Source organism: Podarcis liolepis, assembly GCF_965112155.1.
Source record: "Podarcis liolepis genome assembly, chromosome: 7".
Classification (NCBI taxonomy): Eukaryota; Metazoa; Chordata; class Lepidosauria; order Squamata; family Lacertidae; genus Podarcis; species Podarcis liolepis.
The window spans coordinates 45,047,623-45,065,825 of NC_139561.1; the positions used below are offsets into that span (position 1 = coordinate 45,047,623).

Here is an 18,203-nt window from a genome sequence, read left to right on the forward strand (position 1 = left end):
GGCTAATTCAACCACCACACTGGTACTCTTTGCTGCAGGTTTCCTGTTGGGGCATTTGGCTGGCCGCTTTGAAAACCATGTCCTGGACTAGATGGGCCCCTATTTGACCAGATTATTCAGATGCTGCAGGGCTCTTCTGATGTTTTATGCTAAAAGGCAACAGGGAATGGTTAGATCTATTCTGTCTTAGACGAAGGCAGGTTACCCAACAGCAAAAAGCACAGAGCGATCAAATCTGCTATACTTTCATTACTGCAACTCACACATACTGCATTTTAAGTCCCAAGACTGCAGTTTGATTTAAATAGTATCTCTTTCCTACTAAAGCCCTTTGTTGGGAAGAACTGCCCTAACTAGTTTGCCCTTTTCTTTGCCCAGAGTATGGCTGCATTCCATTCCACCCACTTCAGCGCAAATCCTTCTTGTCTCCTTGTTACTCAAAAGTTCTCCCAAAGCACAAATTCTGCTTGCTTGTAGCAGCTGGTGCTTGAAGGACAAACTGTGTATCGCAGGAGGAAGTTTTCCCAGCAGCTGAGATAAGAGAGGGGGGCACCTCTGGGATAAAATCTGCTCATGGAAAAAAAGCTAACCACTTTCAAGATCTGTGTAGTTTTGGTAGTGAGGCAGAGGGAGAGCACAGCCACAACCCATTTTGCATGTGGTGTCTGGCTCCATCCACGCTACACAATCAACCGCTTCTTGGACTCACATAAGCCAGCATGTCCTCCAACACATTTGAAGTTCAAGCAGTACCACCAGCTAAAAAAAGGAACAGGAAAAACAGTGGTGACGGGAACAGTCTGCCCCAATGGGAGAACAACTAGCAACACCTTTGTCCTGCCTCAGAACACATGGAATGCTAGTGCCAAACTAAATAGCATGGTGGAGATTCCTTTTACGTAACTATCATGGGAAGCAGCGCCTGTTAAAGGAACATGAAACACAGAAGTTGGGGGGGGAATGCACTTTGAAACAGGTTCTAATGAAATCCTTAGAATATTGGAACACAAAAGATCAGAATTAGAAGTGTTATATATGGAGAGAATAGGCAAATCCATGCTTGTTGTGAGTCAAAAGTTATATGAACATGGTAATAAACATTCCAAATACTAGCCAGGGCTCTCAAAAGTAAGCAATGTATTTAAATAATTACTTTAAATATGGAACTCACTCATGACTAAAATCAGATTAGCAATATGTTTATAGAGTTTTATAAAGCTCTATATAACCCAAATAACCCTTTACCTGAAAAAAATTAAGTGAGAAGATGTGTTATCAAACCTTTCATAAAGAAAGCACAACAAAAGATAACATTCTGCAGAAGAAATTGATCAAGCTATTAAAAAAACTGAAATACTGTATATGAGCCCTTGACCCAATGGGCTTGGAAACACATTTTTTTAAAAATACAGAGACCTACTCACACTTTATATTTGTCAACTTTATCCATCTGGCAAGAGCAATCAGGCGCTGATACATAGGCATTGATCCAGAATAACTGTCCTTCTAAAGCCAGGCAGAGATAAAGCACAGGTGTGCTCATACAGGCGAATTACCTTATTGAATCAGGACCAGATTATCTTCTTCTCAATTTTAGTTGCACATTTAAATCTAATAATTAGGAATTTAATCCATACAGACGAAACATACCTCTTGGGCATATCTTGGATCCCATAAGACTGTTCTTTTTGGATTTATGTTCCTTAGAAATTTACAAAGCCTTTGGTGGTCTGGAATGGTGTTCTCTCTTAACATTTTGCGGACATGCCTACTAGGCTATCACCTTATTACAGCAATAGCTAAACTCTATTCAAATAATTCAGCTACTCTAAGAATTAATAACATGGACTCCTCAGCAATTGCTATCTGGAGGGGGACAAAAAAGGTTGTCCCTTGTGGCTACTGCTCCTCGTCTTCTCTTTTGAACCATTCGCTAATATCTTACGTCTTAATCCAAATGTAAAAGGATATTCAAGAGAGGGCGAAGAGCATCTATTGACAATGTATGCAGATGATATTGTTGTGATGATGAAAGGCCCTAAGGGGTCAGCCTGTGCATTAAAGGAAGAATGAAAATCTTTTTCAAAAGTGTCAGGTAAACATTGGAAAATCAATGATGTTTTTCAGTCTTCCACCACTGATTGAAATACACACTTGTCATATTCTTAATACACCTATGTGCTGCTCTGCATCTGAGACTTGGGTGTGCCAATTCTAAAAAACATGAACCATGAATCTAAACTGAATTATCCCATTATTTTAAAAATGAACATGGACATTAAAAAATGGAACAAATTTAACCTTTCCATTTTAGGCTCTATTGCAGCAGTACATATGTTAATTCCCCATTTTCTGTCTCTCTTTCAGGTCCTCCTTACTTTTCTCCAACGTCCAAATGGCAAACTAAAATTGTTTCATATTTCAAGATAAGTCTTCAAGGTTGCCCATGAAATATTATTTTCTTTTCTTTTTTAAATCAAAGTTGTTGGGGTTTACCAAACCTCTCGGTATACCATGATGCGTTCCAATTGAGACAGCAGGCTTTCATGATTATGAAGGATGGTAAGAAATGGATCAATTTGGAAGAAAAACAAATAGCCCTAGGTCTGCTATGTGCTTCATCTTTCAAAAACCTTAAAATTATCACCCAAATGAATAACCCATATTTACAAACTAAATTGAGGATATGGAAAAAATGGAAGTTGACTCTCCCCAGGTTGTTCACCACTCACTTCTTTGCAGACATATGCCAGTCTAAAAGATGATACTTTAAAAGCTAAAATAAAGAAAAGGGTAAAATTGGGTTATTTCAGACTGTGATTTTTTTTTACAGGAGTAAGACCAGTAGCTTTAAATGTACTAAAAATGGGAATTAACTTTAAACAAGACTTCAAATTCTACAAATCAAACATTTACTAAAGGATCTGATGGTTAAATTACATGCAACTTCTTTTGAATGATCCAAGGTGCCACTAGGTAATGGAGGTAAGGAAATAGTATCAAAATTTTATGGTTACTTAATACAGAACTAATTTGGGGACTTGTCTAGCCTAAAATCAAAATGGGAACATGATGTAAAAGTAACAATGGAATACTCAATTTGGAAAGGCATATGGATGAAGAAACCCTTTAAAGTCAGTGTCTGCAAATATTAAAGAAATTTCACTCAAAATCTTCCACAGATGGCATAGGACTCCATCCCAACATCACATCAACTATAAGCCCCTTATGTTGGTGTGGATGTGACACTAAGGGGACAAATATACATTTATGGTGGACTTGTTCTTGAATACAAGTTGTTTGGTCCCTGGTTCACATAGAACTAACAGCACTAATAAAGAAAACTGAATTCACTCCATAGCTTTTTATTTTAACAATGTTCCAAGGTACAAATAAAAATGTACTATCTAAAGAACTCATCACTTTACCAACTGTAGCAAGGCGGTCTATTGTCCAACACTGGAAATATTTTGTGGTATAAAAACATGTGCAACACTGCAATTTCAGCAAAATTTTCATTTAGTTTTCAATTAATTCAAGTTGAGGCATAACCTATGGATTTTGGTGCAGTGTGGTGGGATTTTATATAGTATGTTATTAATACTAATTGAAGTAACTTGATTCCACAAGTAAATAAGAATGTTTGCCTATCGTGAGACTATAAGATGATGTCATCCTGTTTGTGGAGAGAATATATCTTATTCTACTGTCTTTTTACTTTAACCTTATTTATAGCATTTGTACTCCAGATGATTATGGCATAATACCAGTTTATTAATATCACAGCAGACCTACAGTGAAAAATAACATTTATAAGAAAATAAAAAATTGAAATGACGTATTTTTTATACTGTAAAACGTGCACTTTCCATAGCAATTGTTTACACAAGGTTGAATCTGTATTTTCAGTACTGAAAAATAAAAGGGAAAAAAATGGAGGCAGGGGGAGAGCCTATGTCAGAAAGCAGAGGGAGAAGCCTCCAGTGATGCTAAGAGATTGTGGCTATCAGCCTGCTGGCCCAATGCAATACACTGCAAAAGTACCTCTGGCCCACCCTGTGTCCACATAGCGTTGGAGCTCAGGCACTTGCCCCCAGGTTCACAAGAGCCCCAGATTCTTCATCGTCCGCCATCGGTCCTTGATCGCCACAGGAGTGCGGTTCTTAAAGGGGAATGCCTGGGAAATGGCTTTCCACCTCCCTTCCCCAAACTTCTTCACGCCTTCCTTAATCCACTGAGACTCCTCTGAAGTCCAGATCTAGAAAGAAGAGGGCATAGGCTCTCATGAGCAACCATCAAGTGCTGCAAAACTTGCCCCTTGTCCCCATGACAGAATGACAGATACCCCACCCTCTGGAGCTGGTTCCATGGCTGTTGCTAACAGAGGATTGCCACTGACATGGGATGTAGCTCAGTAACTCACAGCAGGCAAATATCCATCCCATATTTCAAGACATTAAACCCAACTTGGTGGAACACTTAGTCCTCCTTCTGCAATATGTGGGTAATAAAAATAAAATTCAGCCACCTTACAGTGTGGTTGAAGAGGCCATCAAAGATAGCAGATATAATGTGCTGAGATTGCCCAGGCTTCTTTGAAACACCTGGGTATCCAAGACCCTTGATTATTTAATTAATTAGGAAAGGCCCCTTAGTCCAGTGGTTGAATATGCAGAAGATCCCAGCTTCAAACCTGTGACATCTCCAGGTAGAGCCGCGAAAGAGACACCTGGACTGAAACCCTGTAGCACAGACAATACTGAGCTAGACGGACCAGGATTCAGCATATGGCAGCTTTCTATGTTCCCATTAATGGGGATTTCATCAGTTCTTTTTTTTGGGAGAGGGGGTCCTCATCAACTGGCCTCCATTTAGAGGGGTCTTGTCAAGGCAGGCCTATTTCTCCCCACTGGAGTGCTCAGCTCCAGACTGGGTGTAGGCTTGGTTACCTTCTTTTTCGAACCAAAGAGGGAAGTGTTGATGCTGCTGCTGCCTTCTTCCTTTGATTCTGAAACACAAATTCATTTACAAACTTTATGGGATGGATGGAACCACTCGGTAAGCTGGTTATTGCTACTGGCTCAGCAGTTGGGAGGTTTTACCACTACTGCACCTCATCAGAAATCCAGGGTAGTGGTCAAATTCCACCCAGCCCTTGGCATGATGTGTAGAGTCAACTACAGTACCGATGGAACTATGTTAGGGTTGCCATAAATCCAGGGCATCCCAGACATGTCCTCTTTTGGGGGGCCAACAGGCCCAATCCAGGGGGATTTTGACATTTTAAAGGACATGTCCAGGGTTGTAGGGAGGGGTTATTTATTCATTTATTGCTTGGCCAACTCTACACGCCACTGCTGCCGCCAGCCCAAGCTGGGAAAAGAAGAATGTGGGTGCACTTCCTTCCCTGGCTCAGGCTGTCCTCTTTTTTGCTCTTCAAGATCTGGCAACCCTAAACTATGTGGCAAACAGTCATCCATGTTCACTCACAGTTGCCATCTCATTCTAGCACAGTTCACAAAATGGATCACTTTGTTTTGCAAGATGTTTACCAGGTTTTGAGAGTTTTGCCTTTAGCTAGTCTGGGTATTGCCTAAGCAAGCCTCCTGAAGGACCGCAGTTAACAGTTCTCTTTGCTTGCCATGCTGGCAGTGTTTTTCCCCATATCATTGTGATGTCACTGGGTAATGCAATGTGAGAAGCCATCAAAACTGCACAGGTGCTTTAATTAGAAGAGTGCGTGGAGCAACAATTGAGCATCATGCAGAACAAGAAGCCAGTCTGAGGCAAAAGGCAATAATTTTGCCAGTGCTGCTGCTGTGCACTTGCGAGTAGGCAGTCCAAATATTTTACTTTTCTGATCCAAGAGCTGTGCCCCCAAATCCCTCTGCATACTGTATACAGGATACTAGCTGCTTACCAAAAAGTTCATCCTCATCACTCCAGACCTCCTTTTCTTCATCCTCATTTAAACAAATTAGTCTCCTCTTTGCTAATCTGAATGGAACAGAGAAACACAAGTGAGGAAGGCCTACCCCACAAGGAGATGGGACTGGACTGAGCTGCATCAATTAATGTCACACAGAACCAGGATTATGGAGATGCTGGGTTAAGTATCAGACAAGGAGCGAGGTTAATTTGTCCCAGCAAACACACCACTGCAGAGACCTATGGCAGCTTAAATATGAGCAAATAGCTGGTGGCAGAAACACAAACCCTTATCCTTGGTACAGACGGAAGGAGGAAGGGGGGGAGAGAAATAACATTTTCTACCTTCTGTCTGGCAACTGAAGCTAACATTCTAAGCATCTGACAAAGCAGAGTCCGGCGCAGATGTTTCTGCCACAATAAATTTGTTTAGCAACCTTTAATGGGGCCAGAGACCATATTGTCAATTCTGCTATCTTTGCAATCTGAGTAATAAAAATTAAGACAAGGTATGTGAACCAGATTCTCTCGCAACCTGCTTCTACTAGCTGGGGGAGAAGATGCACAGCGATGCAACCCTACCACTGCAAACCACTTTTGCCTTCCTTGGAGCTTCTGGGCTGAGGCCTAAGGCCTTCTAATGGATTCCTTGCAAAGGTGAAAGTTGCACCAAATGCCTCATGCTATGCCAGTTCCCCAGCAGACCCCACAGCAGTCATAACTTCTTACCTGGGATATTGGGAGGTATCATGAGGCTGGGTGGGTATTTGGGGCTGTGCAGGCCGGACAACCAAAGTTGCCACGGGTCTCTTGGATGGAACTTGGCAGGAAGTTGGGGGGTTCCAGATCTCTGACCCCATAACCAGTGTGCTTATGGACACTGAGCATTCACTGGGGTGCGGCCTGGAGGCAGCACGGTTCTTCTCCGTTTGGCACTTGGCTGCGTGGAAATCAGAAGCCAAACATGGCTTGGAGAAAGTCCAGTCCAACTTGTCCAGTTTTGAAAACTCTTCATCTGCATCTGGGGAATTGGACAGGATCTTGAAAGCATCCCTCAGAGTAGAAAACCCATACGAGCCCATCCTCTTAGGCGAGCATCTGCAAAATAAAGAAACATCAGAAGGTTGCTCCACAAGGTTTGCCAACTTATGTTGCTGACCTCACCCCCAAGACCTTGTTCCCCTGGCAGCAGGTGCAATTTGAGTCTGAGTGCTGAGAGCCAGAAGTTGTATGGCAAAACATCTGCCCAGCATGGCAAAGGGAGTCAAAACTGTAAGAGGCCATAGGCTGCTAACCTGTCAGAGTCACTGGAAACTGCTGAGAAAGTGGCAACAGCAACCACAGCAGGCTCTGCAGCTCCACTGGTTTCTTCTTCTGGCTTTGAAGCTGCCTGGCACTCATCAACCACTTTGGCAAGCTCCAAAACAGCTCCCGTTGCCTCCATCAAAGGCCTTGCAACTGTCTCACGGCCTCCCTCCAGAGACTTTGGCTGTTCTTCCACTGTATTTCTAGGCCCTGCCTCAGGCCGGGGCTCTTCCAAAGTCTCATCAGATCTTCCTACAGATTCAGGTTTATCTGCTGCCGCCACCTCTGAGGTTTCTTTCACCATTTCCTCCTTGCTGGCCATTTCCAAAGGATTGAGCCTGGTCTCTATCTGATCATCCGAATCCCTTTTTGCCATCTTAAACAGAGAATGTGAACACAGTTACTAGAGAACACTTCTCAACTTTATTTTCTTTATTCTAGTTATATACAGCAGCCATGCCCAAGCTGGTGCCCTGAAGATGCTTTACCTACAATTCCCCTAAGCCCCAGTCAGCACAGCCTCATGATGCTGGAGCTGTTGGGAATTGCTAGTCCAAAACATTGTCAGGTTACAAGCTTGATATATGTCAAATGTGACACTGGAGCCCCGTGCTGTTCTGCTGTGGGGTACTTTGCTCTTCACAAAAATATTTCCCAAACGCATAACAGTTTGGCCAGGGAGGCTTCTGTCTTAAGCCTCAGGTGCTGAATGTACTTTTTTGATCACAGTGTTTAGACGGCAAGAGTTCTGCTGTGGCAATGTGGGTGATATTCAAGTGCTCCAGCAACACACAGAAATATATGAGGAAAGCAAGCTGCCTTATGCCAAGCCAGACCAATGGTTCATATAGTTTCCTATCACCACACATTGAGTGACAGCGGCTCTCCAGGGTTTCAAGCAGGGGACATTCCCAGTCCTACCTAGAGATGCCAGGGATTGAACTTGGGACCTTCTGCATGCAAAGTATATGTTCAACTACTAAGCTATGCTCCCACTACAACATCCCACATCTCAATCAAGCAGCACTCCACACCCTTGCTTACCTCTAAGAGAAAGGGCTCAGAGTCACTCAAGCAGCTTTCTAAATACAGAAGTATTCTCTGCTGGAAAGCTTTATAGGAGAAGTTCCAGATGGCTGGATGAGCGAAGTTTTTTTCTCGGATAATGCTCTGGAACATCGACCTCATTTTCTAAGCAAGGGGAAATGTTTTTCAGTACTTGCAAGCAAATTGCAGCACAGGGCAGAGATAAAAGCAATTTTTGCAGTCATTAGAAGTTTAAACAAAACAAGCCAAGCCACCAGAGCAGTCTAGGTAATGTCAAAAATGAATGAAAGTAATGATGACTAGAGATGTGGACCACAATCTGTAGCAACATGGGCTGCTTGTGGATGCAATTTTTCTCATTGCGTAAGGGGGACAATAAACTCTTAAGTATTTAAGACACTCACTGAATTGGAGAATGTGGGAAGGACAAACCATGATTCTGCTTTGCAGTGAAATGACCCTATAAGAGGCACATTTCAACAACAGCAACATGAACTCATACCTGCTGAAAGCTCACCTGGGAACTTGGGTCCTTTGACATGTGTTTCCTCAAGATCTTGCTGGCTTGTTCATATTCTTTGTTTTTTAGACAGGTTATAACAGCCTGGAGAAGAAAGACAAAATAATGGTTTGCAAGGAAGACTTTGGGGGAATGTTCCTAATCTAAGAAGATACTGTTCGAGAGATATCCCTCTGGAAGTTTTCTAGATCTGCTTCACATTTTCAACCCAGTGTGTTTTCATTGTGTAATATTAGACCACTTATTAAAGAATTTAAAAAAATTCAAGTAAGGCAAGTTACATTAAAGTCTGTAGGCTAACAACATTGAAATAATGTATGCCTCAGGAGAGTCAAGAAGCCAGCTTTTCCTGGATTGCCCCCGACGGAAACAAGTTTTCAAAACATGCTGAGTTCCAATAAACTCAGGCACTCTGAGGAGACATTTCTCTTTCATTTCATCCCAGCATATAGGAATCTTGCCTCCTTGCTTCTATTAACTTTTGTGAACTTATTTAAAAGTCCAATTTAAGCATGGAGAAAAATAGGCAAGAGTTCATCCTGGCATTGAATTAGCACCTTAATTAAACCCTTTCCTAAATATACTGCATTTTGAAACTTAAGACAGCTGTCCTCATACTAACTAGGCTGAGAAACAGTAATCAGTGCCTACAGAAGAGGAAATGCTAACACTTACTGCTTCCTTTATTTTTTTTCTTATTTCTTCTATTATATCAATGTCTATGTCCAATTCATTCTTCATCTTATCCAAAAGAACAAGGGCATATTCAAGAGGTGTTAACTTGGTCTTGGTATCAATGGTCCAATCTTCTTCAATCCTAGACAGAAGCTGGATAATCCGTAGCTGAATGCCAATGTGTTTCTCTAGCACTAGGGGCCTTGCAAGCACAGCTGGAGAAGAACAAGACAGTCAAAACAGCCACTAAGCAAAATCAGATAGTTCAGCAAACCAGGTGTAACGAGGTTTGGGAAAGGGCACCAAAGCCCTGTCCCATATCTTGTATCCCTGGCCATATACAGACAGACAGCTTCATCCCAACATGCCCTTTGGCTCAGGATCAGGAGTCACTTTGCATTTGCTTGTTTTTTTGTGTGTGATCTACAATATCCTTTAGTATCTATATATACACAAACACACACTTTTTTTTTTAGTGTCTTAATCTTTGTGGTGAGTGATCTTGCTGGAGCTCCCATTTTGTGGGGCAGAAATGCAGTATGTATGGATTTTATTTATAATAATAATAATAATAATAATAATAATTTTTATTTATAACCCGCCCTCCCCAGCCAATGCCGGGCTCACGGCAGCTAACAAGCAATGATAAAAACAAGTTGAATGATTACAACTTAAAAACAAAATTAGAATACAACAACATTAAAATATTTATAGACACACAGAAGTAATTACTTATTTATTATTAAAATTTATTATTATTTCCCTTAATTTCTAAAGGCAAATGACAAACGTTCCAGGGACACAGGCTGTATTATATTTTAAGTTGCTTTAGGTTCATTATTTCTTAAATGAAAACACCTAATGACTATTAAATGTAATATATAAATGTAAATATGTAACAGTGACATAAGTGGAACCAGGGCTATTACGTGACATATTTTAATGTTTGATGTTTTAGTATGTTCTGATATGTGCTGTGAGCCGCCCAGAGTGGCTTGAGGAAACCCAGCCAGATGGGCGGGGTATAACTAATAAAATTATTATTAGTTATTTACACTCACGTTCCTTAGCAGGAAATACCTTTACCCAGCGAGAATGTTCCCCAAATGCCCCTTTCGTAAAACAAACTGGTCTCCCTACCGTATATGACGTCCCGCAGCTGGCGAAAGTCCTGGCTGCGGCCGGCCCGGAAAGCCTGAAGGGCCCGGTGGGCGTAGAAGAGGATGGCCCACCGATTCACCGCCTCCTCCAAGGCCTTTTCGCGAGCCTCCGCGGCTCCTTCGGGCGACGCAGCAAGAGACGCTCCACGGCCACCGCCCGCCATCTTCCCTCTCCCGCGCGCCATCCCGCCGGGAAGTTGGCGTAAGTGACGACGTAGTCGGTGGGCGGGACAGGAGCGGGGAGCGCGGAGGGCAGCGCTGGCTCAGAGCCTGGGACCCTGTAGTCTCAGCACCGTCCCGGTCCCAACGGGGCGATCTCTGCTCGCTCCTCTGCCTGGAGGCCCACAAAGTGTAGAGGGTGGAAAGGAAGGCTATGGGCAGCTCGCCCTCCGCCGCGGCGCTGCTTGCCCAGGGAAATCAAGGGGGCAGCCGGGCAGGTTCTAACAGACAGTGGCAGAGAAAGCGGATTTGGGGAGGATAGAGGACGGAACACGAGGGCCGAGACCCCTGTCTCTGGCAGGGGGTTTCTAGGGTGATGGTTGCTGCTGCAGCTGCGCTGCACGTGCGAAGTCACCAGAGGGAGGGATCAAGATGCCCCGACGGCTGGGGGGGTGGGATCATCTGCAGCAGTTGCCAGATGCTCCCGTGTTGTCTCTTGTGCCTCTTCAGCCAATCAAAGGGCGCTTCTGTTTCTCCCTCTCTCGTTTCATGCTGGCCAACTCCCTTCACGTCTGTCCGGCCTGCCTCGCCCCTTCCAGGAAGGGGCAGCCTGGGGAACAGGGGTCCCGGAGATCGGTCCTGCTTGGTTGGCTGGAGGAAGGGACTTGGAGATGATGGCGGTGGGGTAAAGCCCCACCTGCGATTTCTGGGTCGGGAGACGGGTTGTATATGGGGCTGGGGTCCATAAGGACTTTTTCGGGCAGCCCATAATATTTCTTCCGTTGTTGATATCATTTTCTTTTCATATCACTCTGCGAAGTCTTAGCACCCGACACAACATTGCGAAAAAAAGATGGGCAACTATTCAATCTGGACCAAAGAGAGCGAAGCTGCATTAAAAGGGTTTTATTTTGCATGGGAAATGCGAGCGGTTTTTAAATACTATAAAACGCAACTTTTCGGTATGCACACGGCTTTCGGCTGCCCCTGAGCGCTCGATCTGCAGCCCTGCTGGGATCATTTCGGGGGGGGGGGAGGCAAAATCTAATCGAGGCTGCCCCTAAACTCGGGAATTGAGAGACTATAAAAGAAGACGGAAGTTTTGCCTCTTGTCTGTTTATAGTGCAGCGCGCTTTGTAGCTCAGTTTCCGGCTCTCTGCCGGAAGTGGAGCCCATGTGCACCCTCCTTTTGCTGCCATGGCGGGAGCTGCGGGCGCGTCGCTCTGGGTGAGGAAGGTCGCACAGCGGGCGGGCGCTGGACTCAAGGGTGGGCCGTAGCTTCGTGCCAGAGCAGGCATTTTGCAGGTCGAGGTACCCTGTGAAGAAAGAGCCTTTGCTCTGCCGGGGAGAGTCTGGAGGGAGGCCCGCCTTTGCCAGACAGCGCAGGCGATACTCGGTGGGCAACTTATTTGCCTCCCGCAGTGCTCTGCGCGCGCGCACCCACCTAGCCATCCGTGTTGCTGGTTTGAAGCAACTAATGGGGAAATGCAGAGTGGATTCTTCTGTCTTGATGCGCTGTAGGACGATATGCAGTCTTGCAGCTGTGGTTGCCCAGAAATAGGATACCAGCCTCCAATTCAAGGGGAAAGTTGCAACTCCTTCACTACCTATGAAAGCGCTTAACTCCTCTTACTGCTAGAAAGGGACTAAGCGAAGTTTGCAGGGCAGGTATCATGCCTTCGAGAGAGGAAGGAGCCGATGCCAGTCAGAGCAAGCGGCCATGACCTAGGTGGTCCAAAAATCTGTCGGGGGGGTGGGGGGGAAGCAGCTCCTTGCCGTTCCTTAGTGAACCGTGCAGCTTGAACGTAGTTGCTGGGAGGGCTCCAGTGGCCAGCTGTGAGAGCAAACCGTGTGTTGCTCCTTTGGGGTAGGCTGGAGCAACAGCCAAGGCAAGCAGAGGTTGAGCCGGTGCAGCTTTTGCTGAGCAGCAATGGTTCTCGTGCCTGCCATGCAGCTGTCAGATCCGGCCAGTCATTGCCAGGAACCAGTAGTAATTGGAAGCTATGCCTTCCTTGTCCTTTGGCATCTGAAATCCTCCCCTTTTGCCATCCCAGGTAGTACCAGCAGCTCTTCAACAGGATTCCTGCTGCGTTTAGCCCTTTCAGAGTGCCCCATACGGACCAGCTGCTTTCTCAGTTTTAGGGTCAGTATTTATCCCAACTGGGGTGATGAGGCAGCGTAGCTTGGCCAGGTCTAGCCAAAGCCAACTTGGGCTTTAACCCAGATATTCCAGACAGAGTTCTGTGGGTGTGTTAGGGTGGAGCAGGGTGGTAGACCTTCCTCCTCCCGTTCTCCAGGGGTTGGGTGGGCTGTAGGCTTGGGGGTGTATCTCACTCTCTTTGCTCTCCCAGCGACGCTTTAAGGAGGCAACAGTGATTCTCGGTGGGGGCAGCCTGATCTTCACCTCATACCTGGTGGTCAAGGGAGATGAGCACTTCTACGCTGCGCAGCTGATGCCACTCCTGCAGAGAGTGGTGGGCCCTGAGACAGCCCACAGGCTGGCTGTGCGCTTTGTGGCTCTGGGGATCCTGCCCTGCTCAAGCCAAGCTGACTCGGATGCATTGGTGCGTAAACTATGCAGGTGACTGGCGGCCAGAGGCTGCTGTGCTCCTGCTTTGGGCCCTGCCTCTCATCCTACTGCTCCCAATCCCTTCCCGTGGGCCTGGCATGCCCTCTCTCTCCTGACACAGGATGGGGCCTTGCCTGTCTCTTCTGCTGCCTAAGGCTTTCTGCTGGTTAACAGGTGCTTAATTGGCTTCCCAGGCAGTGGAAGTCTTTGGGCGCCGGTTTCGGAACCCTCTTGGCCTGGCTGCTGGTTTTGACAAGCATGGAGAGGCTGTAGATGGACTCTACAAGATGGGATTTGGCTTTGTGGAGGTGGGGAGTGTCACCCCAGAGCCCCAAGAGGGGAACCCCAGGCCCCGCGTCTTCCGGCTGCCAGAGGACCAGGCCATTATTAACAGGTAGGAGGCTGGAACAGAGGTGGGTGGCGAGGGTGAGCCTTTGACAAGCCTCTCCTGCAGTGGAGGAGGAGGTGATGCATTGGGGAAGAGAGGGGTGGTGGTATTCACCTGAGCTGTGTCCACCTGAGCTGTGTCCACCACTTTCTAGGTATGGGTTCAACAGCCACGGGCATGCAGTGGTGGAGCACAGACTTCGAGCCCGACAAGAAACTCAGCGTCAGCTCAGCTCAGGTGAGGTGGCTTGTGTCCTCCCTGCCCATGAGCCATGGAAAATCCCGGCCCCCTTCTTCCCCCCACCCAATTGCTGCTATGCTAGTACATGCTTGTGGCAGTCAGATCTGGAGAGGAGCTTTCAGGGAACGTGAAGAGTGGCAAGGAGCAAATGTTGCAGTTGATTAGTGGAGGATTTCTGGATCCTGCCCTGAACCCTTCCCAGAGCAACTCTGGTCAGGAGCAGTGCCTGCCTGAGTGCCAGTGGCTGCTTCCTTTTGCCCAGCCCTAACAGGCCCACCGTGGCCCTGTGCTCTCCCTGGGGAAATCTCTTATGTGTCTGCCCCCTCATCAGGGATTCCTCACGTAGTAGTCATCTTTGCTCTGGCCCTCCCTGTCTGACTGGCTTCTGTTTGTGCATCCTCTCCCTTCCTAGCGGGGATGCCTCTTGGAATAAATCTTGGCAAGAACAAGGCCTCTGCAGATGCAGCAGCTGACTACGTGGCAGGTGTGCGTGTGCTGGGCCCGCTGGCTGATTACCTGGTGGTGAATGTTTCCAGCCCCAACACGCCGGGACTGCGGGCCCTTCAAGGCAAAGCGGAGCTGCGCCTCCTGTTGGCCAAGGTGGGTCTCTTGACCAAGAGCATTACCTGTCCTCTCGGTCCCCTCCAGTAAGCAGCCAGGGCAGCCTCTGACGCACATTTAAGCACCTGCTTTCTGGGCGGAGGGCAGCAGCTGCTTGGAGCAAAGGAGAAGCAGCCTGCTGCTCCCATTTCACATTTATTGAACAGTGCCTGGCAAAGGAAAGCCAGGGCTTTGCTGGTACATTGTTCAGAAATCCTACTGCAGGAGTTGAGTGCATGCCTGATTGAGAACCTTGTATAGGTGCGGCAGCCTTGCCTCCAGATGTTGGTGGTGGACCAACAGGAGGCTGCTTCTATCTCATCCTCCTTCCATACCTGCCCTTTGGATCCTGCTGTTGAGCCTCTCCTGCTCTGCAGAGCTCCTCTTCTGTCCCTAGTTCATAGCAGGGGCAGTTCCCCTCTCCTAGGTGTGTTGTGCTGCGCTCCATGGCTTGTAATAATGTGCCCTTCTGGGCAGTGTGAAACTTATGCCCTTCTGAGCAGTGTGAACGTGATCTTTGGCTGTGTGCTTCTTGGCAGGTGCTGGCTGAGAGGGACGCCTTGGCATGCAAGCACAAGCCAGCTGTACTGGTGAAAATTGCTCCAGATCTCACGGCCCAAGACAAGCAGGACATTGCTAGTGTCGTCTCTGAGGTGATGCAGGGGTGGGCGGGCAGGAGTGGTTCTGTCTGGCTGCTACCTCAATTATTCCTGGTTGGTTTGGCCTTTTATGCCTTGTTCTAGAGCAGCTCCCTTAAGAGATCACCTTGCCCCAGGTGGGCCTCTTTGATCACTTCCGTCTGTGGAACTTGCACTTTTACACCTGCCGCTCTGCACTCCTCGCAAGAGCAATCTTGTGAACATAGCAGCACTTGGAACTCCCTGCCTCTTGATACTGGGCAGGCACCCACACCATATTGCATTTGGCAAGCATACCCAGACATGTAATTTAGTCACCTATATCGGCTTTAAATATTTATTGAATTTATTGTTTTTTTTAATTGAGGTGGCTTTACATACCTTTGCTTTTAGTGAACTGTGGATTTCAGCTGTGATTTAGCTTAAGCTATGTTTGTATGCTACTTGGGAGATATATAGATCTTTGATCAAGTGGTCTTATGAATTTCCTTTAAATAAAAGTGAGAATGGGGTAGGGCTAGACTTTCAGGGCGACTGCTGTGGGAAGGAGGGCAGCGCATAGGAGGAGGCTGTGGCTCTGAGGCTTGACTGGGCTCCCTTTTTCCCAGTTAGGCGTTGATGGACTGGTGGTCACCAACACCACTGTGAGCCGCCCCAGCACCTTGCGTGCAGCTCTTCGTGGGGAGGCTGGTGGTCTAAGCGGAGCTCCCCTGCGAGAGCTCTCCACTCAGCTGGTCAGCGAGATGTACTCTCTCACCCAAGGTAAGGAGACGGGCTGGAGGGAGGGAGGGGATGTAGGTGGGAGGGACTCCAGAACCCCTCCCACTAGCAGCCTCTTCTTGCCCCCCAGGACGGGTCCCCATCATTGGTGTAGGTGGAGTCTCCAGCGGGCAAGATGCCTTGGACAAGATCCGCGCAGGGGCCTCCTTGGTGCAGATGTACACTGCCCTCACCTACCGTGGGCCACCTGTGGTGGGTGTTGTGAAACAGGAGCTGGAGGCTCTGTTAAGGTGAGTGACAGGCGGAGCCCAGCTCCCAGCTTCTTGATGGCCCAAACTCAGTGTGTGTGTGTGTGTGTGTGTGTGTGTGTGTGCGAGAGAGAGAGAGAGAGAGAGAGAAGGGGTGCACCTAATGGACCCTCAATCCAGCTGTGTTTTGCAGATACATTATGATGTTACTTCAGATTCCAGCAAAGTTGTGCTGATTAGAAAGCACAGCAGAATGAGATTGCTGCCAGCATGAGATTAGGCTGTAGAGGGAGCTGAGCAGACCACAAAACTGTCTGTCTCCCACCTAGGTTGTCATGCTGGGCTCCTTATTGCATGCATGCTCTCCATTTACACTGCAAGAAGCTGATCCCTGCTACTCTTTACATCAGCTTCAAGTACCTTGTCCTCCTTGCTTGATGTTCTGTGTCTCTCGCTCTGCCTCTTACACCCATTTCTTCTCTTCCTCCCACATTCTGCTTGCCAGCCGGCCTGCCTTTCCTCCAGATCTGCTTCCTAGCCCCTGGCACATCTCCTCTTGGAAGCCCCTGCTGCCGCCTATTCTTCCACCTATCCCTTCTTTCCAGTCTCAAACTACCTTCCACTTCCACCAAGACAAATTACCTTATCTCCACTACAGTTCCTTTGTGTCATTTTGTGGTCTGTGGAGCCTTGGCGGCTTTGCAGCAGTTGATGTCTGGGACAACAGTAGTCCCAAAACAAGTAAAACAGACCTTGCTTTCTATTCTTTATGCCTGTGCATCTGTTGTCTTATCCAAACAATCAAATATGTACTACGTAGAGGATAAAGTGGTCTTGATCCTGTGGGTATTTCACATCCTTGGTTTCCTGTGACTCGCCTGCAGGTCACAAGTCCCCTCCCCGCAATGTACAAGGATCTGCTCTACAGGCATAAGCTTTTCTGGTTACCTTTTGTAGTTGGGGAGGGAAATGGGGACCCAAGTGGGGAGCTGGTATCTTAAGCAAATAAGGACTTGGCTTGGGTCGAGGTTTTATCTTTCTAGGTGCCAAGAAGACTACAGGGCCAGAGACCGCTAGCTGGTCTACTCACTCTGTGCTATTTTCTCCTGTGTGCAGGGAGCAAGGATTCCAGAGTGTGCAGGATGCTGTGGGTGCAGATCATGGCCTCTGAGGACTCCTGACATGCGCTTAGTGTGACAGCAGGCACTCTGTGGGCACAGAGATGCTTGTTTGCCCAGGTCACCGTGGTAGCATCCAGCATGTTTCTGCTTGTAGTCCTGCTGGCCCCCTCGTCTTCCCCTACATGAGGGCAGGGGGGCTTCCATCAAGATCAGCTGGGTCCATTGTTTTTCCAGCAAGGAACAAAAAAGTGCCTCCCTTAAGAGCTTCACAGTGTACTTCTTAATGCAAACTTTTGCAGTCCAGCAGGTGCTAAGGGTCCCTGGAACAGGATGAGCAAACATTGACACAAGTCAAGTAGGCCAGGCTCGGGCTGGCTTCTTTCATCAGAAACTATCAAGTAACACAGAGGATCAGGATCTGTGTGTATCCTCAGCCAGGACAAAGTGAAGGAATTCCCCTCATCTGCTGAGACCCAACAGTCAGGTCTGCAGTGTAATTCAGTCCCTCTCAGATGGGATTAAGTAAAATGGGAGTATAGCAGAAATATTTTCTGTTTCATCCCAGAGCCCCACTCTTGATCTTAGGACGCTGAAGAGGATGGGGGCACGATCAGCATTGCTCTGAGGGGCTGTGGGATTTTGTTCCCTGCCTTGCCTTCGGCAGGAGGTGGCTCTTTTTCTGGGTGGTCTTTCAATAAAGCTTTTGTTTATTTGTTTAAACTTGTTATTTTTTATTTAATATTTATTTTTTATGTTTTTATTTATTTATTACAATGCCATATGACAAGTGCATTTCACTTGTTTTATGATGGAGATCAGCATGCAAAAGGTTAAAAACATTGCCAATGGTGGGTGGGACTTCTCTTTAATTATTAAAAGTAAATC

The 18,203-nt window shown here is 46.8% G+C and overlaps 2 protein-coding genes across 4 annotated transcripts; one reads left to right on the forward strand and one right to left on the reverse strand.

The window, feature by feature from the left end:
• Positions 1-3,349: 3,349 nt before the first annotated feature.
• On the reverse strand, positions 3,350-10,843 carry TERF2 (telomeric repeat binding factor 2). The gene is made up of 9 exons (XM_083513681.1): positions 10,616-10,843; positions 9,476-9,690; positions 8,798-8,884; positions 8,278-8,424; positions 7,224-7,609; positions 6,658-7,026; positions 5,921-5,997; positions 4,950-5,008; positions 3,350-4,258 (listed from the first exon to the last, which is right to left on the reverse strand). Exons 1-9 carry the CDS (start codon positions 10,818-10,820, stop codon positions 4,100-4,102), a joined length of 1,704 nt encoding a protein of 567 aa, XP_083369807.1. The 5' UTR covers positions 10,821-10,843; the 3' UTR covers positions 3,350-4,099.
• Positions 10,844-10,876: 33 nt separating this feature from the next.
• DHODH (dihydroorotate dehydrogenase (quinone)) lies at positions 10,877-18,038 on the forward strand. 3 transcript variants are annotated; one of them, XM_083513738.1, is made up of 9 exons: positions 10,877-12,021; positions 13,146-13,358; positions 13,558-13,757; positions 13,906-13,988; positions 14,404-14,591; positions 15,131-15,244; positions 15,838-15,991; positions 16,080-16,239; positions 17,314-18,038. In XM_083513738.1, exons 1-9 carry the CDS (start codon positions 11,992-11,994, stop codon positions 17,366-17,368), a joined length of 1,197 nt encoding a protein of 398 aa, XP_083369864.1. In that variant the 5' UTR covers positions 10,877-11,991; the 3' UTR covers positions 17,369-18,038. The 3 variants fall into 3 exon arrangements, 2 of the variants coding, with proteins under 2 accessions (XP_083369864.1, XP_083369863.1); XR_014528547.1 differs by lacking the exon at positions 10,877-12,021 and adding an exon at positions 12,029-12,937 and having other exon boundaries at positions 15,842-15,991; XM_083513737.1 differs by lacking the exon at positions 10,877-12,021 and adding an exon at positions 12,029-12,937.
• Positions 18,039-18,203: the final 165 nt, after the last annotated feature.

Coding starts and splice junctions, on each gene's coding strand:
- TERF2 (XM_083513681.1), bottom strand. CDS start 10,820: ATGGCGCGCGGGAGAGGGAAGATGGCGGGCGGTGGCCGTGGAGCGTCT. Junction 7,610..8,277: donor CTGAGCCCTTTCTCTTAGAG/GTAAGCAAGGGT, acceptor TCTCTGTTTAAG/ATGGCAAAAAGGGATTCGGA. Junction 5,009..5,920: donor TGATGAGGATGAACTTTTTG/GTAAGCAGCTAG, acceptor TTTGTGTTTCAG/AATCAAAGGAAGAAGGCAGC.
- DHODH (XM_083513737.1), top strand. CDS start 12,725: ATGGTTCTCGTGCCTGCCATGCAGCTGTCAGATCCGGCCAGTCATTGC. Junction 13,758..13,905: donor GACCAGGCCATTATTAACAG/GTAGGAGGCTGG, acceptor ACCACTTTCTAG/GTATGGGTTCAACAGCCACG. Junction 15,992..16,079: donor GATGTACTCTCTCACCCAAG/GTAAGGAGACGG, acceptor CTTGCCCCCCAG/GACGGGTCCCCATCATTGGT.